The 26,985-nt window shown below is 48.7% G+C and overlaps 7 protein-coding genes across 7 annotated transcripts; 4 read left to right on the top strand and 3 right to left on the bottom strand.

The window, feature by feature from the left end:
- The first annotated feature begins 1,398 nt into the window (after window positions 1–1,398).
- On the top strand, window positions 1,399–3,275 carry F9C07_1715669 (PLAC8 family-domain-containing protein). The gene is made up of 3 exons (XM_071508333.1): window positions 1,399–1,696; window positions 1,829–2,872; window positions 2,926–3,275. Exons 2-3 carry the CDS (start codon window positions 2,059–2,061, stop codon window positions 3,159–3,161), a joined length of 1,050 nt encoding a protein of 349 aa, XP_071364629.1. The 5' UTR covers window positions 1,399–1,696; window positions 1,829–2,058; the 3' UTR covers window positions 3,162–3,275.
- Window positions 3,276–3,816: 541 nt separating this feature from the next.
- F9C07_1715671 (PalH/RIM21-domain-containing protein) lies at window positions 3,817–6,572 on the top strand. The gene is made up of 2 exons (XM_071508334.1): window positions 3,817–4,183; window positions 4,301–6,572. Exons 1-2 carry the CDS (start codon window positions 4,075–4,077, stop codon window positions 6,517–6,519), a joined length of 2,328 nt encoding a protein of 775 aa, XP_071364630.1. The 5' UTR covers window positions 3,817–4,074; the 3' UTR covers window positions 6,520–6,572.
- Window positions 6,573–7,211: 639 nt separating this feature from the next.
- Window positions 7,212–9,935, top strand: F9C07_1715792 (uncharacterized protein). The gene is made up of 4 exons (XM_041293354.2): window positions 7,212–7,318; window positions 7,374–7,668; window positions 7,740–9,850; window positions 9,918–9,935. Exons 2-3 carry the CDS (start codon window positions 7,558–7,560, stop codon window positions 9,741–9,743), a joined length of 2,115 nt encoding a protein of 704 aa, XP_041148284.1. The 5' UTR covers window positions 7,212–7,318; window positions 7,374–7,557; the 3' UTR covers window positions 9,744–9,850; window positions 9,918–9,935.
- Window positions 9,936–10,992: 1,057 nt separating this feature from the next.
- F9C07_2285428 (spherulin 4-like cell surface protein) lies at window positions 10,993–12,854 on the bottom strand. The gene is made up of 3 exons (XM_041293366.2): window positions 12,242–12,854; window positions 11,837–12,194; window positions 10,993–11,787 (listed from the first exon to the last, which is right to left on the bottom strand). The coding sequence occupies exons 1-3, from the start codon at window positions 12,733–12,735 to the stop codon at window positions 11,482–11,484; spliced, it is 1,158 nt and encodes a 385-aa protein (XP_041148285.1). The 5' UTR covers window positions 12,736–12,854; the 3' UTR covers window positions 10,993–11,481.
- A 4,041-nt stretch (window positions 12,855–16,895) lies between these two features.
- On the top strand, window positions 16,896–19,719 carry F9C07_2285429 (acid protease). The gene is made up of 4 exons (XM_041293355.2): window positions 16,896–18,341; window positions 18,392–18,669; window positions 18,729–18,977; window positions 19,039–19,719. The coding sequence occupies exons 1-4, from the start codon at window positions 17,992–17,994 to the stop codon at window positions 19,374–19,376; spliced, it is 1,215 nt and encodes a 404-aa protein (XP_041148286.1). The 5' UTR covers window positions 16,896–17,991; the 3' UTR covers window positions 19,377–19,719.
- Window positions 19,720–20,576: 857 nt separating this feature from the next.
- F9C07_2070500 (uncharacterized protein) lies at window positions 20,577–24,137 on the bottom strand (the record flags this gene model as incomplete). The annotated part of the gene is made up of 7 exons (XM_041293367.2): window positions 20,577–21,323; window positions 21,372–21,664; window positions 21,714–21,761; window positions 21,808–22,808; window positions 22,856–23,738; window positions 23,824–24,001; window positions 24,120–24,137. The coding sequence occupies 7 exons, from the start codon at window positions 24,135–24,137 to the stop codon at window positions 20,577–20,579; spliced, it is 3,168 nt and encodes a 1,055-aa protein (XP_041148287.2).
- A 599-nt stretch (window positions 24,138–24,736) lies between these two features.
- F9C07_9132 (putative UV radiation resistance protein) lies at window positions 24,737–26,655 on the bottom strand (the record flags this gene model as incomplete). Its single annotated transcript, XM_041293368.1, has 2 exons — window positions 24,737–26,506; window positions 26,575–26,655. 2 exons carry the CDS (start codon window positions 26,653–26,655, stop codon window positions 24,737–24,739), a joined length of 1,851 nt encoding a protein of 616 aa, XP_041148288.1.
- Window positions 26,656–26,985: the final 330 nt, after the last annotated feature.

The following is a 26,985-nucleotide window of genomic DNA, read 5'->3' on the forward strand; positions in this document are numbered from 1 at the left end:
GCCAACTCAAGTCTCATATCAGTCAACTCTACTGACCATACCCAAATTTTAAAGTAAAAGCAACCTTGCTTTGAGGAAGGTGGCATATTTGGTTTATTTCTGTTATGTGCCATGGCCTGGATTGGCGAGCCTCCGTCATTGACGAACTCCTCGTTTGTCTACCTTGTGTATAGTACCACGGATTATCACCCTACCATATTCAGCAAAGCGGATATGTCTCAGTTTGACTCTGCAGTATCGAAAGGCTCCTATTTCCTGTTACTCATTCGACTCGTTAGTCTACGGACTTCAGGCTGGCTCGCCGGATATTTTCCATGGGCGGCTGATTTAGGTGCTTGATTTAAACAATGAACTCTGATCCGTCCCAAGTATACATACGGAGGAGTCACCTCTACCAGCGATTCTCCACCTCGACCAGAGTTGAATAACACCCACCACATTGAGCTTCATTTGAAAGCCCATCTACCTGGCTTCATAGAATTTCAAGGCAAATTTCGGCGGGTGACACCAAGTCATTAAGCCCTATTGAGTTCAACGAACTTCTCTTTGAGCCGTGTTTAGCTCATAGCCTATAATAACGCGGACAGATTGTACGGGTTAGCATTCGATATGCTTAAATAAATCCCCTGTTTACCGCTAGACTCAATGCCGAGATATGCTCAACTGGAAAAGAGCATGGCTACTTCAAACCTCGCATTGCCTCATAATGGTTTTTTTGCTAGCCCGAGGAGAGGTTTCATCCAACGTTCACTTCAACAAACACCTGAAGCCGTCGCTAGAGGGCATAAACAAGTAAGCCGTTGCTATACTGTTCCCGTAGTTACAGAGCTACAAATTGGCCGTGACGCAGTAGCGTCTAGGGACCAGTGATAGTAGATGCCAGTGGACATTGTTACGATCTCTCGGAGATAACGTGGATAAAGTATTGGGCGCACTGATGATGTCATTGGAATCAATCACAGCACAATTTCTGATTTGAGAACTATCAATCAAAATATATATAATGTTGAATATAAAGCAAGTTGGCCTTCAATATATGTGTCTTGAATATACGGTCTTAGTCAATTAAAGATATTTACTACTATAGCACGCATTGGGGAGCTCTACTTATATGTTCACATGAAAGTTGCGATAATCTCTGGGCTTCTCTGGCCTCCACTTTAGTATTCCTTCATGTAATCAAAAAGAATTGGTAAAAATATAGCCTTCTATAGTATAATAGAATTTAAGCTCAATTGTTCTGGGGTTTCTGTCGGAAATTCATTTGGTAAATTGAAGTTGCAGAACACGTGCGTTCTGGAGACCCGTGTTATTATATGTTTCAAGTTCTGCCTTTGTTTCTCTTATTTACTCTACTAAATCTTTCTGCTTCCGGGTCAGAAAATCTTATAGGCGCCGGTTGAAGCTGCGGAACAGTCACATTGCGCGTACCAGGTAGTATGCATTTCCTCCAATATCATTGGAACATGAGGCGTGATGCGCCGGGGCCGGCGATGTGACGAGAAGCAGTGACAGTCCAACGGCAGGTTCCGAACTACCGCCAAACCAACAATAATCCCTACTGGCGTGAGAGCATGCAGCGCGAAAGCACACCCGAGCAGGGGTCGGGCGCAACGACAGCCCCTCTCATTCTGTATTCGAGCTTCTGGTACTCGTCTCCCCGCAGCACCACAATGGCGAGCGCTTTCTCTCCACCGTAAGTAAGACCTTATGGTTACACTTAATTACTGCCTGCCTCCTTCATTATGGTCGCTTCTTCTAATTGTTTTCTTGAATATTTTCCTTACCTTCTGTTAACCCAGCCTCACTAATTTTTGATGCTGTCCAGTTCGATAAGGATCCGGGGCTTGCACATGTTTACCCCATATGTAGATGTAGATCTTTTCGAAAGACTGCTTGAGCGCGAAGGGACCGTGATTAGCCACACAATCTTCAATCATTACAGGAAATTTTTGCAAAGCCTCTCTACAATTTGACTTGCACAAACCGACCCCGATTTTATATACTAAGGCTCTCGGACCTCGCAACGGTACCCGTAACCGACAACACATTGCCAAGATGCACAGGCAGCTACGCTTGGATACCTCCGTTGGGGGGAATCAGCGATATTCCTTTATTGAGACGCCACTGGAAATGCATGCTTCTGGGTTACGAAATGGTCAACAGCAGCAAGAAATACCACCGTCGCAACCATTAACAGTACCCAATCCTGATACTGCCCCGGCCCAGGCTGCAGCAGAGCAAGAACAACCACAACGCCTACCACTGTTGAATGAGAAGGCACAGTATGTGCGGCAAGAAGCGGTGGCTCCTGGTAACCTAGGTGGACCGAATCCTGAAGAGCATCCTGCTATCTCTGCCCCTTATGCCGATGCGGTGCCTCAACCGGTTCAGCAACACGATGCAGTTGTGCCGGACTACTCGTATGCCGTACCACCTCCAAACTCCCCAGGACCACTTCCGACCAAGACCTATCCAGAAACCCCAGCGCAAGTAGCCCAGATACATACTATGGCTATTGCACCGGACACAAATCCCCTACAGTCTCCACAGGTACCCTATTTTCCTGGGCCACCGACGGCCTCAGGGACATCCTACACACCATTGGCAGACGATGTTGCGGCCTACCATCAGCCAGGCCAGGTATCGCACCCTAATCAACATATAGTAGGCGGAACATGGAGTCATGACATGTGCGATTGTTCAAGTATTTGGACCTGTTGCCTTGGGATGGTGTGTCCTTGTGTATTGTATGGGAAGACGCAGTATCGTCTTTCGCAGATGTCAAGGAAAGAAGACCCGACAAACATGTTAGGTCATGAGACATGTAATGGGTCATGTACAGCGATGGCTCTCTTGTGTGGTTGTCAATGTGAGCACTACTATTCCACGATCTCGCTTACTGGATGCTAACGGTTTCTATAGGGCTCATGGCGACAATTCAACATAGACGAACCCGCAAAGCGTATGGGATTCGAGGAGACATTGCATCGGACTGTGTTAGAGCGACCTGTTGTACATGCTGCACTCTCATACAGGACGAAAAAGAGATCAAGAAACGTGAGGAAGAGCGTGCGAATGCAGCCAGAGCTACAGGAGCAACCCTCGTATCACCGTACTTGGCGCCTCCGCAGATGGCATACGGTCCTTTGTCGCGATAAGCGAGATGACCTTGATATTGCAATTTTCGTGAGGCGTGGACGAGATGATAACGCTCTGACTTTGGTCTGGACGGCGGCCTCCGTCGAGACGCATTACTTATTGGCATTTGTGTTCATTCACCCTCTTCGCTAAATACCCAGTATAGCGTTCTACTCCTTGAAGGTCTATTTGTGTCTTATACAGGACTTCCGGCCGGATTTGCAGTTAATGATTCATAACGATTCACATTAGTTTTGTAGCCATGTGGGGTCTTGGCGTTGTTTGAAATGATTCCCTTGCATATAGCGGTCAGTTTGCTTCGGTGTGATATTGGGCTTTTGTAGTTCGAGTGTGTGGCCTTTTTGTGTATATACAACCCTCGGACAACTTGTATTTAAGGATGGACGACGCAACATAGATTCCACTCGGAAAGATTCGAAGAAACAAAGTTCTTGCTACAAAATGCGGGCAGAACGTGGTCGGTTGATCATCGACATCTTTGTTAGGCGGTGACGCCAATGGCCGACATCTGGACCGCAGTGGCGGATCCTTAAGGCGTTCAGCGTTATGGAGTGAACTCTCATTGAAAATGTACCACTCTCTGACCCCGACCTCCGCTCGCACCTATCTCAACCGATTAGTGTTTCAACAATTTGCATCGCCTCGTTCGATTTATCTGCATATACAGCTTTGATTGGATTCGTGTACTCGAATCTTGTGCTCCTTGCCATCGCGCCTTTTTTGTCACTCCCCGATCCGCCTTTCGGCATCTACTCTTCAAGTTCTCGGTTGAGCACGCGGGGCCAATGGAGGTTTGAAAGCTAACTTGGATGCTTCCTCTGCTGGGAATGGTGAGAGTAACTCGGATGGTCCTGTGGCATATATGAGTGACTACAACCGCGTGGTCTATCTGCTCAGGTTGACCGTCCGACCATGGGGGATGACGTTCGTCTAGCCCCTCGCCAGATATGGGCACAACCGACAACGTCTTCTACGAAGACTTACCAACCCGGATGTACTCCATTTGTGCTCCCCAGTGAAGGTATGCTGCAAATGAAGATGTGGTTCTGCACGAAGTCACTCCCGTGCAAGAATTTGGTTGCCTGAGTTATCTGGTCTTTGAAATCTGGCTAATATGACCGTGTGTGAACGTTTTTAGGTTACATTTATCTGAATCTCTCTTACTCGATAGCTCTATCAGAAAATGCCGTTTTTGAGCCAGTCTGCACGAGTACGGCGACCGCGTCGAGAGGTCCATCTCCAATGCTCGATACCCGTGACCCCTTTTACGCCTCGGTGACTCCCCAATTATATGCTATCGGCTGCGCAACAGTAGTTAGCTACCTTCTCGTCATTATTCTTCTTATAACGCCACGCACGTTTTATGTTGGTGGCCCTGGTGGTGGGGCCAATTTCCTAGGTCGCCATGGCATGATCAGTGGCTCCTATAGCGGCAATTCCTCGGTGGTGGGGGTTGGTGGCCGGCCATGGCTGCAGAAAGTAGCTGCGCTGCTCGTTGCTATATCGTTGACAATTGCGACTGCCGATTCATTCAAGGTGGCCGAGGACCAGTATATACACGGCTACTCTGATGCCGATGCGCTTGCCTCAGAGGTCATTGACGGCATGGAAATTCGCGTTATCAGAGTCATATCGAGCACTTTTCTCTGGCTTGCCCAGGTCCAAACCCTGATTCGACTCTTCCCTCGACACAAAGAGAAGGTCATGATTAAATGGGCCGGTTTCGCCTTGATTGTGTTGGACACGATATTCAGCATTTTGGATAAATTCCTGGTCCAGAGCAACACTACAAGGCCTCGATTATATGAAGATGCAATACCCGCACTCAGTTATCTTTTTGAGCTTGCTCTTAATTTGCTCTATGCGGCATGGGTTATCTTCTACTCGCTATCCAAACATCGTTTCGCGTTCTTCCACCCGAAGATGAGGAATATCTGCCTGGTGGCCCTCTTATCCTTATGCGCGGTTCTAATACCAGTTGTGTTTTTCGTTCTGGATATCGCAAAGCCGGAGGTCGCTGGCTGGGGTACATACATCAGGTGGGTTGGATCGGCGGCAGCCAGTGTTGTGGTTTGGGAATGGGTAGAACGCATTGAAGCATTAGAACGAGATGAAAGGAAGGATGGTATACTCGGCAGGGAGATTTTCGATGGCGATGAAATGCTTGAAGTGACCCCTTCTGAAGAAGTCGATTGGCCTCGCCAAAACAATAGGAATGACAGAGGAGGAGGTACAGGCACATCTTCAGGATGGGGAGGAATGATGGGGTTGACTCAACGCCCATTGCGCACTCGAGTTGGTCATCCTGGGGGCCGTAACCGGCAGACTCGTGCTGACACACAAAACCCTGCCATTTCCAATGACCCCCGTCACCGGGGAGCAGCCCGGCCTACTCCACCGCCCGCTGCTGTTACACCTGTCAGCCGGGCGGACACCACGAGCGCTGCCAGCACCGTGTACAATGTACATTACCATCCTGTCTCCAGCCCTACACCGCCGGTCGCAATGCCGCATATGGAAGAAGAAAATGAAGCCGACGACTATGGCGATGTTGCCGTCAAGGAACTGGAAACCGCCGTAGAGGAGCATCGATCAAATTCGGCTCATGAGCGCGTCTCAGCGGAGCAGACCAGGGAAGAGTCGCCCCAGATTATCAACGTGGACGACCGATGGCGGACTATACTCAACCCCTTCAGGCGCAGGCGTGCGTCTCTACCTAAGGAAGTTGCTTCAGCACAAGCGGAAGAGGAACAGGAGGACCCTAGTAGAGATGGAGATGAGTTGTACCACGGGGAGACTAGCGAGCAGGAGTCGTCGCGACCCGTGGTCAATCGTTTATTTGCACTCAATCGCAAACCGAGGCCCGGCTCTGGACGGCAAGGTTCTGATACTCCGTTGCCGGTTACGGTCATCCCCGCCAGGCGTCGCGGCCAGCACACATGGTCACCCGAGTGGTTCACGGAGTCCAGTCTTCTTGAGCCATCCCCAGGTCAGCGACCCCGACCAAATCGCACTGACTTACCGGTAAGGGTAATACAACCACAGGCTCGCACAGCTGCGCCTTGGGCAACGCCCAACGAAGGAGAATTCGGTTATGGCGAATATGAATTACGTTATGACCCTGAAGCGGCAGCGCTTGTGGGACCTGGTGAATCTCATCCTTATCCGCTGTCGACTGATAACGCTTATTATGATACAAACGTCGATCCTGAAAGACCCTCCGTTGCTGAAAGGTATCGCCCAACTCAAGAGTTAGATCAGTCTGCGCCTGAGCGGTTGCAATCACCACAACATCCTCAGCCGACCAATTCACCGAATGACAGTCAGGCCACCAATGAAAATTCTAGACCTCGGTGAGGATTTTGGGGCTCATTTTCTAGTCCATATTTCCTTGGCGGACCGCGCATTTGTCCGTCTGAGTTAGACGATTTATGATGATCCTTATCGTCGATTTTCTTTCTATTTACATTAATCTTTGATATATTCTTGGGTTAGCGGGAGTATCGCTGGATGTATCTGTCGGGGGCCTTGCTTTTCTTGATCTTCTTTCTTTTCTTCCTCTTTTTATTCTATCAGGACTGGTATAGGGCACCGGCATAAGTTTGCGGCATTGGGAAGAGTTTATGGTTAATACACTGCCATCCGATGGTTTGAGCAAGGTTTCAATACAGTGGCGAAACGGGTGTTTGGTGCACAAAAGATACCCATGGGATTTACGTATCAAGATATACTTACTACCATTATATATGCTGTACATGCTAATCTGATTTCATTTGGTTGGACTGACGCAGATTCTTTTCCCTAGAGCCGGGTAGAAACACTTGGGATCACTTTAAGACTAGCTTGACGAGAAGTTTAGTACTTTATCCCTAAGTTTAAATTTCGGATTGACTTCTTGATTCGCTTAGCTCCTGTAGTATCGCTTTTAAGCTAAAGATATTCTCGTATTCTTGATGCGGGCCACTAGTAGTTTCACTACTGGCTTACGTGGAGACTCTGCCTAAACTTCGTTACATCCCAAAGATACTAGAAAATAGACATCGAGAGTGTCTTGAGGGAAAACGGATCGAATGTGTGAAATTCCTCAAATTGACCTAAAGAGATTTCGACGAAGAGCGACCGGAGTATTCCAATCTAAGGGAACCATTTTCCGGAGGTGGTCAGGGTCTTCTTTGTGGACTCTGGTCTTTGAGCTGATCGGCGCGGCTTAGCTTCACGAGGAAACCTTCGCGTGGTCCAAGAGAAAAATAAGGCTCTCCACTCATATTTCTCCGCTCTCCGCCGACTGCCGTCATCGATCGATGCCTTACGCTGTACAACGCAGTGCACTCGCCCTCCTAATCCAACTCACTCGCTAGTCGATGCAGCGACATCATCGCCTCTGGGCGTCGCACCATGGCGGCTGTCAATCGGAATATGTTTGACGCCAGCGTTACAACAGATCGACCGCGCGGAGCGTCGTTGATGGTTCTACCGTTGAATTTGATCGCGTCCATTATCTCCCACGTATGTCTTACTTAATCTTGTTGTGGAATGCGCAAGCGATCAAGCTAACTTGGAAAATCTAATCCTTACAGTTAGAAGATCCTGGCGACCTTGCTCGTCTATGCCGAACATGTCGAGTCCTCAACTACATGACGCTCCCGCAGCTCTACAAGAGCATTACCCTGACATCCTACGATAGGATCCGATACCGTGGGGATCAGCCGGAAGGAATGGGAAGCGCAAGCCCTTTCTCAATGGGCCTTAACGCCATTATCACCCGTCCTTACGCATCGCTGGTTCGGTCGCTGACGCTCCGGGGAAACTGGCGGGAGTCGGAGCTGGAAGAGCATGCGCGCATTGGTCGGGTGACAGATTCCTCCATGATGCTGAATATTGTGGTGCGGGCGGCTATCGATAAGATGAAAGAGCTGGAGAGCTTCAGCTGGGAGCTCAATACCAAGATGCTAGAAACCGTCTACCTCGGGCTGGCGCAACAACCTAAGCTGACTTCGCTGACTATACGGTTCCCCTCGAGCCGTCACCCTCGACCGACGATCGTCATACCCCCAATGCCTCATCTGCGGCGCTTGGAAATCACCGATATCGACCCTCTCTGCTACCCAGACGACATTTCGACTCTGCTTTGGAAGTCTAAGAAGTTGCAAGAACTCAACCTGCACTGGTCACCTCGAATGAGGGAAGAGCAAGAGCCCAGCGTCATGGTCCATGACTACTTCCGCAAATGCATATCGGCAAAGCAGCCTCTTCGAGTCAAGAAGATAGGGCTTCGGAATTTGTACGCTCTTCATACCGAAGAGTTCAATCTTGCGTTCGATCAAACCATAGTCGAAGATGTCACCATCCTTACTAATGTCAAATCGGACGACTGCAACTTCATGAACACATTTGTTGACAGTACCTGGCCGATTTCTCCGCCTCATATCATCAGGATCAAGAGCATTAGACAGGATCGTTTCAATAGAAGGCATGCGGACTTCCTAGGGAATTTCACTGGATTGGAAAGATTGTATTTCGTCAATGCAACGCCCAATCCGAACGATATGAGATCACCCAAGCACTTGGAATATCCAGCCCCGACCCCACCCTTTGTGGACCATAATCATAACAACCCAGGCAGTGCTCCAGCCTATACTCCCGACACCACCCCATCTTGTTCTCCCGGATTGCAGGCCAGCATCCGTGATGCCTACCTCAATAACATAATCATAAACCACGCTGCAACTCTACGACATCTCTTGCTCCCTTCCTACTGGCCGCTATCATCAAATACGATTGCGCGTATTGTTCACTCTAGCCCGCAACTTGAGCAGCTTGCTTTTGCAACAGAATTTTCCAGCATGGAGACACTAGGGCTACTGCTCCCATTCCTCCGTAACCTAGTTGCTGTGCGCCTTTTAGTTCCAACCGGTGCTACGTCGTCGCCGCAGACGCCACGGCCACCGAAAGCGAGCTTGGGGCGCTTATCGTCATGTCCGGCGGAAGATGTATTCGCATCCGCATTATCTCTCGCAGATATCGTGGAAGCCGACGACGATATTCTTATTGAAAAGTTCTCTGAATCGCTCGCGGATCCACAGGTATTCAGTCAGCTGAGATTTTTCGGTTTCGGCTGGAAAGCATTCGAGCTGTTGGACTACTATACAATCCCCGCTGTCCCTCCCCTTGAGCGTACCGTTGAATCCCAATCACAATCCCCGGCCGATCTAGTGGGCGAGGAGGTCAATGGATGTCGAGAGCCTTACCAAAATGGATTGTCACATAAAGACGACGGAACAGGTGCCTCCAGTATATTGACTCCAGCCCCAGTCTGTCAAACCCCGCCCCTAGGGCCAGCACCGAGGACAAGCCAGACTCCTTCGTTGCTAGGCAAACGAAGGCGAGAACATGAGCTGAACCCAGGCGCACCACCTAAGAAGGGCATGTCGCGCGAAAATCCCATAGAGGTATCGGAGTTCAACACTTGTCTGCCAACAACACTCACGAATGGCCGTGTATGGAGACGTCGGGTGCGACGGGTGGGCTGGGACGTTGTAAAACGCTACGAGATATGGGGCTTGGACACTCAAGAATTATGATCATCGTCACAGACGACTAGTTCGAACTGCACATATATGCTTTGGGGTCCCAGGATGGGAGGGGCGTTGGTTGTTTTCGTTCGTCCCTGCTTTTTATATGGGATGGGGTGAGTACTGGTGTCGTATTGTTCATACGGAATCTTATTGCACAGGGGCTAACGGCCCATCCTGCAGGTTATTCTTGTGCATAATTAAGACTATATAACTCTACATATTTTGGTCCGCGGAGCATAGTCGGTGTTCGGTACACGGCTGTTTCTCGTCCGGGTTTCCTGCTACTGTCTGTCCAGGTTCTCGGTTTTGATTTCTTCACCTTTTAAGATATCCCCGTTTCGTACATGGAATGTACATTTAAGGACATAACTCCACTACTACAGTTAAATATAAGAATATGTGAATTAATACTGAATAACAAGCTACCGAGGCTATGACTAATAGCTGTATTTGTATCTGTAATTCCCAGGGCCAAGTTATTACTTTTTTTACTAAGTTAATACATATTTCAGAATATAAACGTCATGAACTTTACTAACTCCTACGAGGCTTGGATTCAAGGATAGCAGCGCCTCCATTGTAAATACAGAAAAGTAAGAATAATATAGTTCTCTTCCTAAAGATGCAAATCTCGTGATAGGTCGCTTCGACATAGATTTCAATGCTACTTCGGTGTCATATGCTTTTATAGATCTTTGATTCTTCTACTGAATCCCCTTTGTATGTGTTAAGACCGCCCTGACGCGAATGCCCTGACGGCCATCTCTATATATTTCACATAGATCACTGTTGTGTGGGCCCTTGCTTCCAGCAAAGTAATCATGCAATTTTATTTGAGTCCCACCTCTTCTTTGAGACATTGTCAAGTTCCTATATTATTTAGGGGTATCTGTTCCGGTAGGGCAGGCGGGTGAAATGTGAATGTATGGGAAATCATATTATCTGCCATCCCTTACTTCTCTTCATTGTACAGTATAATAAGCAGCCCATGATGATCTGAATTCCAATACGCATGATCGTATGGAGATCTTCTTCCACACCAAACGCCAATCTTCTTCTTTGAAAGCTAAGCCCATGCAATGAATTGCCCTTATCATTCATATTTCACAAGTTCATAATCTCTCAATGAGCGATCTCTCATCCTGATGGGTATGGTGATGCCCGGGAAAGTATAGGATTTTCACCGCTATTGAACTCAACATAAACATGGATAGTATAGTCCGGTATGAATAAGGGAGTGAAGTGCAGGGTGGGTTGCAGTATGAATTCCCGGGTCTATCGAAAACCTCTTGTAATGAATTATGCGGAGCTATAGTGTGGCTGATTAACTCTAGGCTGTACTTAACGATGATATAAATCCTTAGTTGCTTATTTTCCATCTCTGTGAAACCCGAGAATACAAGGTTTTGACGAACTTTCGAGGGTTGGATGTGTTTTTGTCTTCTGAAACTAAAACTTCTTTTAGAGGAATATTCTTCATTTGGATTTTTTCGTATGACTTATTTTCTATTCAAAAACAAAACAGAAACAAATTGAAGCTTTCTACTTGATTCAGTAGTAGAAGTTCAAGACCTAAACCCCACGGAACGATCCATTCCTTGAGGACAATTTGCTTTCGTTGAAGACCATGATCGTGATCGTAAGGTACGTTAACTCAATATTGGATGGCATATCGGAGATTGAGAAGGAAGACCGGGAAAACGATCAGAGCATGCCAATCGTTTTACTCATCACTCAGACTGACTTAAGCAGACAGCAAAGACACCACCGTACTCCACAAAGAATCATAGGCTAGATACGTGTCAAGGTTGCTCATATATGTATGACTGGAGATACTGCGCAGCTGCGTAATCAACGTCGATAGGTCGGCATCGGACGGGATACCGTAAACCATGGTAGCGAAACGACCCAGATCCAGTCCCTTGACCTTCTCGAATTCGTTGGCCGAGTATGCGGACTGGAACTCGCTGTATGCAGACTCGAAAATGACAGTAGAGTCGGGGATATCAAGGTAGGCTTCGTCGGGGACTGCGCCGGGGTTTGTGACGATCTATATCGGTCAGTGATCTAGTTTACTACTATGGAAGGGCTTAACGTACGTAGTTGTCTGGTCCAAGTCCGTCACTACTCGTGATGGTCGAAGCCAGGTTCTTATAGTAAGTGACGGTATCGGCGTTGTAATCCGCGACAGCCTCGTCGAGGAAGATGCCATGCACGGCGAAGGAGGATTTTCCACTGGTTGATGGCCATGCGGCGTAGGTCTGGATATCCTTTTCGACTTCGGAGATGTCTCGAGTTCCTTTCTGAGTGCTCACATAGCCGAGGACCAGTGCATTACTGTAGGATGCGAGTCTGGGGACTGCGGTAAGGAAGTTCGCATCGGAGGCAGTGTTTGAGCCAGGGCCGTTATCGGGATTGATGATGACGGTGAATTGGACATCGGAATTGGCAACGATCCTATTCGGTCAGTTAACCTGATATCGGCTATTCTGAGATAGACTTACAGTTCTTCCAAGGGTGTCCACGCGCCGGTTGATGGATATAGATAGTACGGGATGATGACCTTTGCCTTTGAAGTGCTGTTGCCTGACGAAGAGGCAGAGGCAGAGGTAGAGACAGAGGTAGATTCAGACACAGACGTAGACGTAGACGTAGATGTAGACGTAGAGGAAACGGCGACGACACTGGTAAAGGTGGAGCTGGAGCTGGAGCTGGAAATATCCACAGTAGTATAGGAAGCAGGAACAACCGTGGGAGTAATGACGTTCAGCTCCGTTGAGCTGGCATCGATGGTTTCAGTTACAGTCACAGTCGTTGTGGCAGTTGGAGCGCCGGTTCCACAGGCGCTGACTGGTGGAGCAGAATCATAGACGCCTCCAGGGCTATGTTGGCTATGTCGGTGACGATAAGGAATATGCGCAGCATACGCCCGCTGGGACAAAAGCGACATGCAACCCAATGCACCCACAAGGATAGTCGAGGGATTGTTGAAGAGCATATTGAGAAGTGAATGATTCAAGAAGGAATGACTAGAGTTAATAGAAAAGAATGAAGGAACGAAGGAACGACTGATTGTCTATCGAAGAAATCAACGCTTGCCAGAAGCTGTCAGATAGAAGTTCAGGAAAAAAATCATAACTTATAAGCATGCAAAGAGAACCCGATTCATTCAAATCTAACTAGTTAAGCGAATCGATCCGGCCTTTCCTGATGCAGAAAACATGATACAATTTGTGATCCTGAGTCCCACTTTTTATATTATCCCAGATCAAGTCAATTTAAGATCGATACACAACTTCGAACAGATATTAATATATGAATGTCATTCACTAGAATTGAACCTTCCAAGAAAGATAGTAGTTTCGTTATATTTGCAGTTTTATAACCCGCTTAATCTAAGCCTAATATGTAGAAGAAATGTATCCGTACTAAGTTGTGTACTGATATTGAATTGACGTGATCGGACATTACAAAAGAAACTTGAAAGTGGTGGATGGATCACAAACTGTCCGAATTAGGAAAGGTTGGGTCGACTCGCTTAACTAGTCAGGTCCGGCTTATAGCGAATCACGGTAGTTCGCTTCAATACCGTGCGGATTTGCCGGGCTTCCATTAGTGCCTAGACCCAGATCCTTGATCCTCGATGGTGATTAAGGAGCCATCCAGGCTATGGCCAAGTCCACTCTCTGTGCGTCCAGCTGCTCCAGTCGCCAACCTGTTTCATGCCCTGCGCCAGACGTCCACCAGAGTTCTCGGGGCTTTTAGAACGAGTTAGCCACGGCGGGTATTTGAGATTGTGTTGGAACCAACCAGGATAGGAGTCTTTGGGCCTTCGCTACAGGCGCTAGGGCAGTTGTATACTCCGTATTACGCAGTAAAAGCCGAAACGGGGCGTTAAGTAGTAAGTACTGGTCTGTCCAAGTTCTCGGTTTGGTCTTTTTCAACTTTCAAGATATCCCTGTTTCATATATGTACTGTAATATCTTAGGTCATAACTCTATAATTTACCATCTACAATCTACTCTAAACTCATATTTCCTTCTTACATCTCAAGAATGAAAGGCGAAGATCACAATAGCACAGTAAATATCTCGGCACAAAACTGCAGATAGCCTACACTACACCTTAAGGACTAAAATAGAGGCTATATCTACTTACCAACCGGGTTTTGTACGTCGTTCGCATATTATTGGCGGCTGGGACTTGCAGGGCAGACGAAGGGTTCCTTCCGTCCTCCTACTAGTAGATGGAATTATATATAATCAGTTGCAGGTGTCACAAAACCACACTAAATACGAAGCGTACAATTAAACCGACAATATGACATATTCTGCTGAACCTCTGAACCACATATTTTGTATTTCCTCTATCTTGACCAAAAGCTTTTCTAACAAGGGAGGTCCTTATTATCTTGGAAGTCTGGGTCTAGTGGCTAAGAAGGAGTTTACGGCTGTGGAGTTTAAGCTTGTTGACGAGAAGCTTATGGGTTGGACGGGAAGCGTTTTCTTGATCTTGGTTTGAGTTTCTTAGGACCTGTTGAAGAGGGCTTGTTCGAAAGTTTCTGGACTATAATCGTGGCTTTAGTATTTCCTGGTCGTAAGACTGGTAGTGTATGGATTTACCTGTTTACAAAGTTCTGTTCTAGGAATGGTAAAGATAAATTGGCGTCATATCCTAGTTACAACGCGCAGATGAATCTATATCTGAGGTACTGTATATACTTGCCAACTCCTTCCAAGAATTTGCTCAGGGTTCAATTATAGCTTTTAGATGCATTGGTGGCGCCTACCGTTTTCTACACTCGCTAGATTGGTGTACGTTGCCTCTTATATCTTCTTCGGTTGGGGCGACTGGAATTGGATCAGACATTGAGGCCTCCAAGTACAGATGTAATGCGAGGCACTTATTATTGAGAGGCGAGGTTTTGGTTGAAGAATTGTCGTCTGACCTTTCAGGCCGTATTCCCGATTTGCGCAATTCCGCAGCAATGGCCTATCTGTTCAGAAGCAGGATTTTGGGTATACCAAAGAAGTATGGCCAAAGTCGCGCTAGTCACCGGTGGTGGTGAGTTGGACTGAATGCCATAGTATGCATAAACTTGAGACCGTCTGTCTAATGTTATCTTGCATAGCTTCTGGCATAGGCCTTGCCGTCTGCAAGTCACCTTCAACCCTAGCATGGCAGATCGCTATGGTGGACGAACCACCTACCGGGGAGGATATCGCTGCATAGCTGAATGGCGTATTTGCCCTCGTGAACGTCACCGCCTATAAGAGTATCTGGCAGGCTTTTTGCGGCCGTATGGCAGAGATATGGTCGACTGGATTCTAGTACATCTACATTTACTTTCTTCTCCCCATGCCGATCATGCTGCTTGTTTTATTGTATGATCAGTCCTTGCCAATGTACCGCAAATCGAGAGCGATTCATTCCTCACTAGCAATCCAACGAACGAGGATGGGTCATCATCACCTTGTCATGAAGTCAGCTTGATACATGTGAATGTTGTCAAGGTGATCTACACCACCTACCTAGAGGTAGACTTTTCTCGGAAATGACTGATCATGTCGTGCTCCCTCGGCGTCCTGTTCCTAGACTATCATTCTTCGACCTACACCGCGTCAAGGCACGTTGTTGTTGGATTCGTGCAATCCATAATCTAGCACCTTTTCCTGGACAACGGAGTGCTTGTCAATTGTGTTAATCGCGGGGTTGTCAAAACCGGGATCATGAGTGAAGAGAGATGGTGCCAGGTTCCGGCCGAATGTATGAAGTCCACCGAGCAGATAGTGGACATGGTTAATTCCCTCCTCCGAGACAAATCATATGGAAATGCAGTGGAACTTCTTGGTAATCATACGTCTGTTAATGATGGACCGCTGATAAAAGACGACCGATGACAGAGGATTGGTGCCACTGCAGAGCGAATCCAGATTAGCTCCGAGTGAGTAACCCTCAAGTTTGAATCCTTGCCGTCGGCGGTCCGTCCATCAGGCTATCAGTGTGTAGGATTGTCGGAAAATGCAGAAGTGGAGCAAGTTTGCTAGCTCCGACGGAATATATTGGATTGTGAGACAAGCATCTGACTAACTTATCCCGAGATAAACGGTTCGCTATTAGATAATATTAACGGTTCTTATTTTGCACTGTTGAAAGAACTAGTGAGCTCGTCATTGTCTACTAGGGTTATGCATTATCTCGCCATCGTTCTTGGTCCCTGCAGAAGTCGTTATCTGAGGGTAATATGACGGTGGACAGTGTCTTTTTTTTTTTTTTTTTTTTTTTTTTTTTTTTTTTTTTTTTTTTGTTTTAGCTCAATCAAGCTAGCTGGAAGTGGTATGTGGATGGCTCGTGTTCCCATTGCTATCAATTACTCTGTACTATTTAGGTTAAGGAGCTTTGCCGCACGACACTAAGAACTAATTATATTAAAAATTTTAGTAACATGAATATGTAAAACAAAACCGCTTGAGGGTCACTTACGGGCATACTTGCCTTGTGAGATACCGTCCATTCGGTCCAGATGAACGGCAGACACGGCTTCCAAGAAGACTCTCCACAAGAACAATTGAGTTATAGGCAGATTGTGATAGTTGATACTATCCAATATTAAGCTCGAACCCTGTCCATAGGCAATCCCGATACGGCAGGTACCAACAGGGAGCCATGGACTGATTTCGTTGATTGAGCCGCTTATCACTGAATCCGTCGGTGATCGACAGCCCTAACCATTAGGGACTTTCCTGTCAGTCCACCCAATCCGCTTGCCCCGTCTTCTATGCATGCTAAGTGGAGAGCGACCAAAATCAGGTCGCGCGCGGTGATTTGCCCATATTCAACACGGCGTTGGCCCTCATCATTTAATTTTGAAACCTGGTTGGATCGTAGAGAACAGTGTCTTGATTTATGGAGACCTTCTGCTTTCCTTAGAAATCGAGAAATTGAGTATTTCGTGATAAGGAGAGTGGGGAATTGACGAGTGGTCGCAGGCAGAGTGACATCGCCCGAGGCTGAGGGCGGTTGCTGATACCGCGACAAGAATCTCACCGTGCGTCTGATATGACAGGGTCATTTGGCTGTCTCGGTTTTATGTTTATGAATTGGGTAATTCCGAGATTATGGAAACCTTGATAGAAAGTTCCATTCATGTACATATTTCAGAGAACCCGGTGTTAATTGAAATGAATATAGTGGTAGACTATGTAGATATCAGATGTTCGTTCAGGGACAAACGGTGATCTTCAGGACTCCGACGGTTCGTCTCCATAAAAGAATGGATGGCCTCGTGTCTAAGGCACCGCCGCCCATGTGACGGAAAGAAATGGTGACCAGCGAGTAGTCAAGACTAGGACTAGCATGGAAGTGTAAGGGGACCCGGCCAATCAGAGACCACTACAGTACTTCTACCCCAAGTCTATGTTGAAGCGTGGGTCCTTTTCTTTCCCCCTCTCAATTTCATTTCCTTCAATCATCGTTCGGCCTTCCTCCGGTCCTCCTCATAGGCTCCCAAATAGATTGATTGCATTGATGTCTTGACCACCTTCTTCACTGCTCTTGGGCCTTCTCGACCCGGGTACCCCTGCGCCTCCCCCCCCTCCTCCAATACTACGCCAGCCCGGATGAATGGCGATCGCCGGACCGATATCGAATGGGCGATGGATGTCCTCCTTTACACCAGACGGAGATATCCGTTCCCTTCAATTAATCTGTGATATGGAGGTGGAGATCAGCAGAACCAGACCAGAGGTCTTGTCCTAAACAAGCAATGACCATTTCCGCCGTAGCATCCGGGACCAGGTTGCCTTTACCAGGGTCTAGACATGGGGCAGAGTGCTTGTTCCTCTCGCCTAACCAGCTCACCATTCAGGTACACTCATCCATTGGGATCTTGGCACCAACACACTTGCAACCCCTTCTTACATCGTAGTGGGTGAGCTTGTAACTGGGCCAAGAAAGCTTACTGGATGACAAGGATCTTCGTCGCTCCATGCCTAGACGAGAAACACTGCCTAGTGCTGCTGATGTGGACCGCTTCTCTCCTGAGCCGGAGTCCGTTGATTATCACCACTACCTTCATGATGACCACCAGAGTAGACAAAGCTATAAAGGAGCGCCTTCCAGCTGCCCTGAGTAGCTCATCACTCTCCCATCCTCTCCAACAAGAGTCTGAGTTCGTCTAGGCTTGTGCTTGTCATTCTTTCACATCCAGTCTTTCGTTCCGTCTTCTCCACATTTCGTCTAGAGAGCAATCACTATGGTTATCTTGAGCAAAGTCGCTGCCGTCGCGGTCGGCCTCTCCACGGTCGCCTCTGCATTGCCCACCGGTCCCTCTCACTCCCCCCATGCTCGTCGGGGATTCACCATCAACCAGATCACCAGGCAGACTGCCCGCGTCGGTCCCAAGACCGCCAGCTTCCCCGCAATCTACAGCAGGGCGCTTGCTAAGTATGGCGGTACTGTGCCTGCGCACCTCAAGAGCGCTGTTGCCTCGGGTCACGGTACTGTCGTGACTTCTCCCGAGCCCAATGACATTGAGTACTTGACTCCTGTCAACATTGGCGGCACGACCCTGAACCTCGACTTCGACACTGGCTCGGCCGATCTGTAAGTAATAGACAGTTCTCCACATAAATTCACGACTAATAATAATTCAGCTGGGTCTTCTCCGAGGAGCTCCCCAAGTCCGAGCAGACCGGCCACGACGTCTACAAGCCTTCTGGAAACGCCTCCAAGATCGCTGGTGCCAGCTGGGACATCAGCTACGGTGATGGCAGCAGTGCCAGCGGTGACGTTTATCAGGATACTGTCACCGTGGGCGGCGTCACTGCCCAGGGCCAGGCCGTCGAGGCCGCTAGCAAGATTAGCGATCAGTTTGTTCAGGACAAGAACAATGACGGTCTGCTGGGTCTCGCTTTCAGCTCGATCAACACTGGTAAGGCATCCTTCGATTGCACAGTGTTGATGACTGGTGTGTGCTGACAAAGACTACAGTCAAGCCCAAGCCCCAGACTACCTTCTTCGACACCGTCAAGGACCAGCTGGACGCTCCCCTATTCGCCGTGACCCTGAAGTACCATGCTCCTGGCTCCTATGACTTCGGCTTCATCGACAAGAGCAAGTTCACTGGTGAACTCGCATATGCCGATGTGGACGATTCCCAGGGCTTCTGGCAATTCACTGCTGACGGTTACTCTGTCGGAAAGGGCGACGCCCAGAAGGCCCCCATCACTGGTATTGCTGGTGAGTCCCCATCCAATCGCAAATCGACCAGGTCTGGGCATCTACTAACACCTCTCTCCAGACACCGGTACCACCCTCGTCATGCTCGATGACGAAATCGTCGATGCCTACTACAAGCAGGTCCAGGGCGCCAAGAACGACGCATCCGCTGGAGGCTACGTCTTCCCCTGCGAAACCGAGCTCCCCGAATTCACCGTTGTTATCGGCTCCTACAACGCCGTCATCCCTGGCAAGCACATCAACTACGCCCCTCTCCAGGAGGGCAGCTCCACTTGCGTTGGCGGTATTCAGAGCAACTCTGGTCTCGGCCTCTCCATCCTGGGTGATGTCTTCCTCAAGAGCCAGTACGTCGTCTTCGACTCCCAGGGTCCCAGACTCGGCTTCGCCGCCCAGGCTTAAATGCCTGACTAATGCGGGCCCCGTGCTCTGATGCACGGCCTAACTCTAATGAACCGACCCCCTAGCGGGTGATCCGGCTCGATGTTGGAGATGAGTAATCTGATCTACCGATGTATCTATTTCTTCTTGTATATGGTGACTTTGATCTATGAGAGATGGTTTGGTATGCGGGACATGTTGATGGATGATTGCGGCTGTCTTCTTGGACCTCTGTATATATGACCACGTCGATCGTTACACGAGAGGGCAGCTTTCAATTACATAACACAATTCATCATATTATACACACTACCTCATCCATGGACACGAATTTACTAGATAGGAACAAGGATGCCTCCACCATGCAATTGCACTAAATCTCAAGCAGGTCCCGTTTCAGAATATAATCCACCAAAACTCTAATCCTACCCCAGCCCTACAAGTGCAACTGCCCAACATTCAATGACATAACTCAATCTACATTCCGAAACAAAGACATACAAGGAGTCAAGGACAGTGGACACCCTTCAAAATCACTCCAATCCTATCTATCACATGATTCACATCCCCTCCCCACCTCCCTCTTCCACTCACACGTACAGCAAACCCGCCCTCATGCCCAAGACAACACAATACACAACCCCTACATCAATCGAATACACGCGAATCTAAGTTTACTAACTATCCTAATCTATACTATATTATACTAACAATCAAAAATAATTGAACTGATGCCAAAAATCGAATCACATGTTAAATCCCCACTCAGATTAAACATTAAATGTAACGGTAAATCTCCGGCCGATCTCCGAGCTGTCAGATAAGGTGAAACGTGACGGAACGGTTTTTGACTCGTGTGACACGGGTTACCTGATTAGTTTCTCCGTGGAATTGGTAGACTACAGTAGTTACGTACCTTTCTGGTTCTTTGGTTTGTGGGGGTTAAGTTGTTTCGTGATGGGTTATTAGGGAGTGTTGGGTGGGTTGTGGTCTTATGAGGCTTTTTCTTTATTTATTTATTTTACCTTGAATTTTGCTTATTTAATGTGGACCTGTAAAAGACTACGGAAAGGGATGAATATGAATATGTTATTGGTTGAACTTAATTGATGATATCGTAACGTTCATGTGTACATTAGGGTATTTTATCTCCTTTAATCCATTGCATATTTGCAATTCCTATGGGACTGGTGGTCGATATCTGTCGTGGATTCATATGATTTACGATGATTGCAAGAATTGAGACGGAATGGTGCCGCCGCCGGTGGAATCAAGATTGTCGGTGTGTCCGTCGTACTGTTCATTAAGGAGGACTTCGAGCATGTCGAATTCGCCCACCATCGGTCCTGTGCCCCCTAGACCCTGATCCACCAGGGTGGAGCTGTTGAAGAATTGATCGAGCGGCAGGGCAAACCAGTCCGGCAGGGCGCCAGAGTCCTGCATCGACTGCGATGGAACGTTCGAGCCGTCCAGGTCCCCTGCGGGGGGCGTTGCATTCGGGTCATAGTAGTTGTGGTACACGGATGGCGGTGGGGGCATGAATGAAACGTTAATATTGGACGAGTTGATCGGCTGTGCCGGGATTCCAGCCAGTGGGTCATGCACCGAAGTCATTGGAGTGCCGGTCGAGTGACCATTACTGTCGACATAGCTCAGATTCTGTGTCGTGTTTTGCCCTGGTGTCCAGCCATTGCTCGTGCCGTCTCGGCGGTTTTCACGCGCACGGGGTGATTGGGGTCGGGAGGTTGGTGCAGACGCGCGGTCGTGCTCGACGTCGTTGCCACGATCCATCGGTGCGAATCGCAAGAATCGGGTACGAATGCTGGTCGTGAGCAGCTCTAGCAGTCGGGCAATGGCGTGACTCAGGTGGACATCGTCTACCACATGCGTCCGTAGTGCTTCCACGGTTCGGTCCTGGAGGTCCAAGGAAACGCGAACGTCATCTTCTCTCGCACCGAGAGTGAATGTCTATCTCGTTAGTCCAGATGAGAAAACTCCTGTAAATGGTAGACATACCTTAAGAATGAAGATCATTCCGGACAGAATTCGAAAGTAGGTTCGAACAGGTGCGTGCTTGAGGTGATCTCCAGGAATAAGCTCCTCCAGTACGGTCTGTAGAATCCTGCGTGACGCGTCGACAACCTCTTGAATATACTGTTCATTGACACGGTACAACTCCATGAGCACGTTGAACCAGCTGTTAGCTGAAGTTGCCCCAGACCCTGGCCTTGCACTCTGGGTGGCTTCGTTCGACATGGTCGTCCACCGATCAACTACAGCTTGTAGAGCCAAAGAATTGACATATAACCCTGAACGATGTCAGTTTTCAGCACAGCGTGGGTTAAAAGAGCAACTTACGAGTATATTCATACTCAATCATCAAGAGCATTCTCATCGGAGGCGCAACTGAGATTGTCAGCGTTGACCAATGAGCCAGATAATAGCAACTTACGATCAAGTGTGTCAATGTTCTGTCGCCATTCCCGCAAGAATGGCTGGAATCTGTCAATTTGATCTCGATATCGACCACTGCGGATCAACTCTGATGTTTGTTCGTTGGACGCGAATAGTAACTGGTTACTCTGATACATAATCTTCGTAATTCCAATCCAACAATCGTGCATTTTGTCGATGTTCGCATCACCGCCTTTAACGTTGGCTACATTCGTCGGCTGGATGTCATTGGCATATTGTGGGAGAGGAAGCATCGATGGAATACCAATGCGGCCACTGCTCTGCGTGTTGTACACAAGGATGAGGCGACGAAGCCGCCGCTTCCGTGTGTGCTCAACCGGATATTCGCTCGCCGCCTTCGCATCGTTCTTTTGATCGAACACTCCCAGCTCGAATGCTAAGGCTTGTGCTGTGCTAAGTAGCATCCAAGACATTCGATCGGACCGCCAGGCAGGTTCCAGCCACTTCTGAAAAGCAAGTCGGCCTTCTGCAGAGGCATTCGGGTTACGGTTGAGGATATTGTCGGGGTCCATTTCTGAATCCTTTTCGGGCCGAGTCTGACCTTGGGCATCCAAGTCCAGTAGTGTGTTCTCGTCGTCACCCGGAGGGAAATGTAAATTTCGCGGGTGCCAGTCTGTTAGGACCAATAGAGCTTCTATGGTTCCCAGCGATCGCAGATTGCCCTTGAGATTCACTTTCGCCGATGTGGGTGCTAGGTCGAACGAACGCGGTTTACTGATTCCCATACTATCCCCACCGAACTTTTCTTGACCCCAAAAGAGACGCTCGATCATTCCACGTAGATACGACCAGAGCCGGTCATGGATGTAAAAGGAACGGGTATATGCTCCGTCTCCCTTGGGTTTCATGTGCCGTGATGCTGTTGTAAGAATCGTAACGGCTAGCACGGGCTCGTCAGTGAGCAAAGTACGATGTGTAGAATGATGAGAGAAATCAGGAATGACGATAGGGCTTAAATGAGCAAGATGTTTGTAGTAGCTATCCAAGTCAGTGAGTTATACTTTGAAAGAAAGGAAATAACATACTATGCAACATAAGCCATGGCTTCCTCAACTGAAAGCCAGCCAGCACGAACGAAACGCAATCGTGACCAAGCTTTGACAGCATCCGCAAAGCCTGGGTCTTGAAGACCTTCCGAAGGACCTGACTGGCCACGGCCATCAGAGGTTTGATGATCGATCGAGCTCGATCCAGTCGTTGGGAAATAGTTATTCATCTGCATTCCAGACCGGGCTGGTCTCGAGAACGAGCCTCCTGCACTTCGGGGGGTGCCAGCCTGGGTAAGAGGAGACATGGGTGAGTTGAAAGACGAGACAGACTGCCGGGCTGCATAACGATTTTCAAGGCTTTGGCGATTGAGATCTTCCGTCCGTCCTGCAGCCTCGGACAACAGATGTAACGCATCATGGCTGTTACTGATTGCAGGTGACAGCAGCTCGACCGCGGTACGATTCATCATGGTTTGCCCGCCATCAAGACCATAACTGGTTGTTCGGTCCCCCAAAGGATACACCAGTCGGGTATTCCGTGCATCGGGGAAGTGTGTCGTAGACGAAGGGGTGTTTGGCGTGAACCGATGGTTGGTGGTGGCGGTAGTAGTAGTAGTAGTTGGCTGGGGTACCTGAGTGGTAGTCGTGGGTGATCGCTCGGCCGACCACTTCTGCTGCGGAATGGCACTATTGCTCTCAAACGACGCCGGTTCAGGCTGTGCATAGGACGACGATCCATCACTAGGAGAACCATTGGATGCAGGATCCCCGATCATCATTCTCTTATCACGTCGGAGTACGCCATCTACGGTCTCCTCGACTTCCGAGGGTTTGCGCTTGCGCCGGGTGGCGGAGAACTCGCAGCGCTTGCTTTCGCGACGACATCGTACACAGGGAGGAGGACGGGGATTATCGACACCTACGACGCTCGTCAGCGGTCATAATCCTACCGAATTAAGGTACTAGGGGGCATCGTATGATGGCGATGTGAGGACTGCGCTTACTGCCAAGATCACACTTCACCTTGCGTTTCCGACAAGGGTCGCATGCCTGATAACCGCGGCGATGCTGGGCTTGGGGCGACGGGGACTTCTGATTCTGGCTGTTTTGGGTATAGAGACCGGTGTCAGGTTGTGCATTGCTTGCTGCCATCATGTTCTCCAATCCTCCAGCAGTGCCGCCCTTTGCCGGCGCACAAAGTGGATTATGGTCAGGTTGGGGGTTGGAGAAAGCCGATGCAAAGCGAGCGCTCCGTGAGAAAGCGGTGGGGTTAGCGGGTATTTATCAGGCACGATAGCACGCCTTCTCTCTCTCCCATGGGATTGGAATTCCCTCTGTATTCGCACAACAAAGAACGGGGTGGTTCACCTTCAAACCATCACAAGAGTCAGTCAGACCGACAAGTTTGCAATTGGGAATGGATTTTGGAAGAAATCACCGTATCCACGGAAAGTCGATAAATGGGGAAGGAAATGCGGGGTAGCCGAACGTCAAATTTAATTATATTTGCAATGAATTCCCTGAACAGTGATATCTGTTATCAATAGTAATCCCCATTAGACTCGACACTAATGGTCTATTCCCGGTCGGTTCGCATTCCCGCCAGTCGTTATTTTATTTTTCTTGGTTCGTTCATCCCAATTGTATGTCTAGTTGAAAATACAAGAAGAGAGAGAAAAAAAAATAGACAGCAAATCAACAGAAAAATATACGTAGTGGTACAGATGCATAAAACATGGATATCACCCGTCACAAATGCTACATATGCAAAATAGATTCCACCCATATCGTAATGAGACAAGATAAAGAAAAAGGAAAAATAAATTAATAAAAATAAATCACGGCGGAGACGCCACGGGTCAGCAAGATAAGCCCCCTATAAGCAGATCCAAATCACCACGAGGGACTGGACCGGGATTAGGCCACCTGGGAGGCAGACGTCGTGTTCAAGACAGGGATACTCTTTTTCCCCTTGTCAAGCGCGACGTCCCCATTGGACTTCACCAACGAACTCATCATTTTCCGGGGTAAGTTGGATTCGCTGTATGCAACGCTGTCTTCGCTCCCGCGTCTCGACATACTGGGGGTCAACCGGCCCGGTAGCAGGCCTCGAATTCCCCCAGCCTTCCGTGCGGGGATTTCTGCAGTCCCTGCAGTCAGAACGTACAGCAGATACTTCAAGTTGGGGAGCGTGTGTCGGATGTCAAGCACTCGTACGCCCTGCTTATTCAGGAGGAATTCGATGTTTTTGTTCAGTAAAAACACCCCATATTCGAACCGGTAATGGACGTTGACCGGATACAGTGGATACGTCCGTTGTGGGAGTGAGACTGACACCGGGTCCTGGATCTGCGAGTTGGAGAGATACGGATTTATCGGATAAGGCATGGACACGGACAGATAGAAGGACAGTAGATAAACCAAATGTGCAGTGTATCCCAGTGCGGCCGCAACAGCGTCCCGATGAATATCCGTGAAGTTCGAGTTCGGCAAGGCAATGCCCGCGATTGTAAACGCGAGCGGTTTGTCAGGGATCGGCTCTATGGGATAGATGGCTAGTAGATCCTCTGATATGCGTCGGATTTGGCCCTTGGTGTCCTCTGTCTCTTTTTCCAATAATTTAGCGCTGGAGTGCAGCTTCTCCTGCGCATCGGGAAGATGACTACGAGCTCTTTCTTGCGTCTGGCGCCCACGCGCCATAGCCTCCCTCCTCGCGCGTAAACTAGCGATCAGTTCTTCCTTACGTTTGCTAGTCAGGCGAAGTTGTTTCCTCTCAGACACAACCGCCTGTTTCGTCAGGGCCACTCTATCCCGGGCTCGCGAAACCTCGCTGGTAACGGCCAAAGCTTTCTGATTTCTCTCCAGAATTGAGCTTATTTGAGCTTCTAGCTTTTCCCTAGTGATCAGTGCGTCTTGAATGCACTCATCCAGGTTTGCCAGCCGCATCAGCGCGTCGTAGGACGAAGTCGGCAGCGCATTCCTATCGGAAGCTTTGGATGGTTTCGCAGGCAGAGGCACCCAAACCGGTGGAAGATCCGTCAGATTCCCATAGACGCCGTCCGCAAAATGGAAAAGAATAGAATTGGACGGTAACGGCTGGTGGAAGCTATCCAACGACTTTCCCAGAAACTGTAGGGATTGTAGATGTAACTGCAATTCCACCAACAACATGTACTCTTCCATAGCGGCCGTCTTCGCCCATAGCTTGAGGGTGAGATTATCCGATCGCGAAACCAAGGGCCCGCACATATTCAGGTCGAAGGACCGGAAGCTCGGGTTCGTTGCATCCTTCACGACCTCGCTCACATACACCGGTTCTTCGATCTTATCGCAATGCATGGAGAACCAGGTATCTGCCATCCGACTCCTCGTGATGTCCTCCAGTTTTACTTGTCTTGTGCGCGGGTTGGGATCGCTCCAAGGTAAGGTGTTTCGCCTTTGTGGCTGTCGCCGGGGAGGCGGCTCACGAGTAATACACTTATCGCCGGCTGCATTGACGGATTTGAGATTTGTGAATGAGCGCGAGTGGTTCAGGGGGCGACTCGCATCCTGAGCCAGGATCTTCGATGGCGATTGGAACGAGTTGGGGATGTCTTCGTCATCAATAGTTTTTCCCCGAGTCCTGCTCGGGGGGTCGATAACAAGATTACGGATTGAGATGCCTTGTAGATGGCGAAGCTTGCGATTCTAGAAAACAAGCCTATCAGCTTACCCCCAGACCAATTGGCGGACACTCTACTGTAGGATGGAATTACCGATGGGAACAGCCAACATCTCTCGCGACGATTACCAGCATCATCATGGCCTATGCCCTCCGAGGTAATAGTCAGCGACATTGGGGCAGCTTGATTGTTTAGTTGATGTGCGCAGTCATTATATGTGCAGTCCCAAAGCCTATAGCGAGGAATGTAAGAAGTTCAGTAATTAAGTATAACAAGGAGGAGATGTGCGCTAAACTCGAAGGTTCATTAAGAATGATGGGAGCTTAAACACGAAGCATCCATTGCTCTGCGGAGGTTGCGGCGGGTTTGCCCATTTGGTTTGGTTGGGTTCGGTCTCCCCGTCGAAAAATTGATCCGCGCGCTCTCTCTTTCCAGCTTCCGACACTCCATCAACCTCACCACACCTCACCTCTCCTTTCCCCGAATCGCTATGCACTAGAGGGG

This window comes from Aspergillus flavus, chromosome 5 (assembly GCF_009017415.1).
Source record: "Aspergillus flavus chromosome 5, complete sequence".
In the NCBI taxonomy this organism is placed as follows: domain Eukaryota; kingdom Fungi; phylum Ascomycota; class Eurotiomycetes; order Eurotiales; family Aspergillaceae; genus Aspergillus; species Aspergillus flavus.

Bases quoted from the DNA above. Each gene is read 5' to 3' on its own strand.
- F9C07_1715671 (XM_071508334.1), top strand. From the start codon at position 4,075: ATGGGGGATGACGTTCGTCTAGCCCCTCGCCAGATATGGGCACAACCG. The intron at 4,184-4,300 runs GTATGCTGCAAA...GAACGTTTTTAG, and splicing joins ATTTGTGCTCCCCAGTGAAG to GTTACATTTATCTGAATCTC.
- F9C07_1715669 (XM_071508333.1), top strand. From the start codon at position 2,059: ATGCACAGGCAGCTACGCTTGGATACCTCCGTTGGGGGGAATCAGCGA. The intron at 2,873-2,925 runs GTGAGCACTACT...CGGTTTCTATAG, and splicing joins TCTCTTGTGTGGTTGTCAAT to GGCTCATGGCGACAATTCAA.
- F9C07_2285429 (XM_041293355.2), top strand. From the start codon at position 17,992: ATGGTTATCTTGAGCAAAGTCGCTGCCGTCGCGGTCGGCCTCTCCACG. The intron at 18,342-18,391 runs GTAAGTAATAGA...ATAATAATTCAG, and splicing joins GACACTGGCTCGGCCGATCT to CTGGGTCTTCTCCGAGGAGC. The intron at 18,670-18,728 runs GTAAGGCATCCT...CAAAGACTACAG, and splicing joins TTTCAGCTCGATCAACACTG to TCAAGCCCAAGCCCCAGACT.
- F9C07_1715792 (XM_041293354.2), top strand. From the start codon at position 7,558: ATGGCGGCTGTCAATCGGAATATGTTTGACGCCAGCGTTACAACAGAT. The intron at 7,669-7,739 runs GTATGTCTTACT...TAATCCTTACAG, and splicing joins TCGCGTCCATTATCTCCCAC to TTAGAAGATCCTGGCGACCT.
- F9C07_2285428 (XM_041293366.2), bottom strand. From the start codon at position 12,735: ATGCTCTTCAACAATCCCTCGACTATCCTTGTGGGTGCATTGGGTTGC. The intron at 12,195-12,241 runs GTAAGTCTATCT...CTGACCGAATAG, and splicing joins TGGACACCCTTGGAAGAACT to GATCGTTGCCAATTCCGATG. The intron at 11,788-11,836 runs GTACGTTAAGCC...TGACCGATATAG, and splicing joins GACTTGGACCAGACAACTAC to ATCGTCACAAACCCCGGCGC.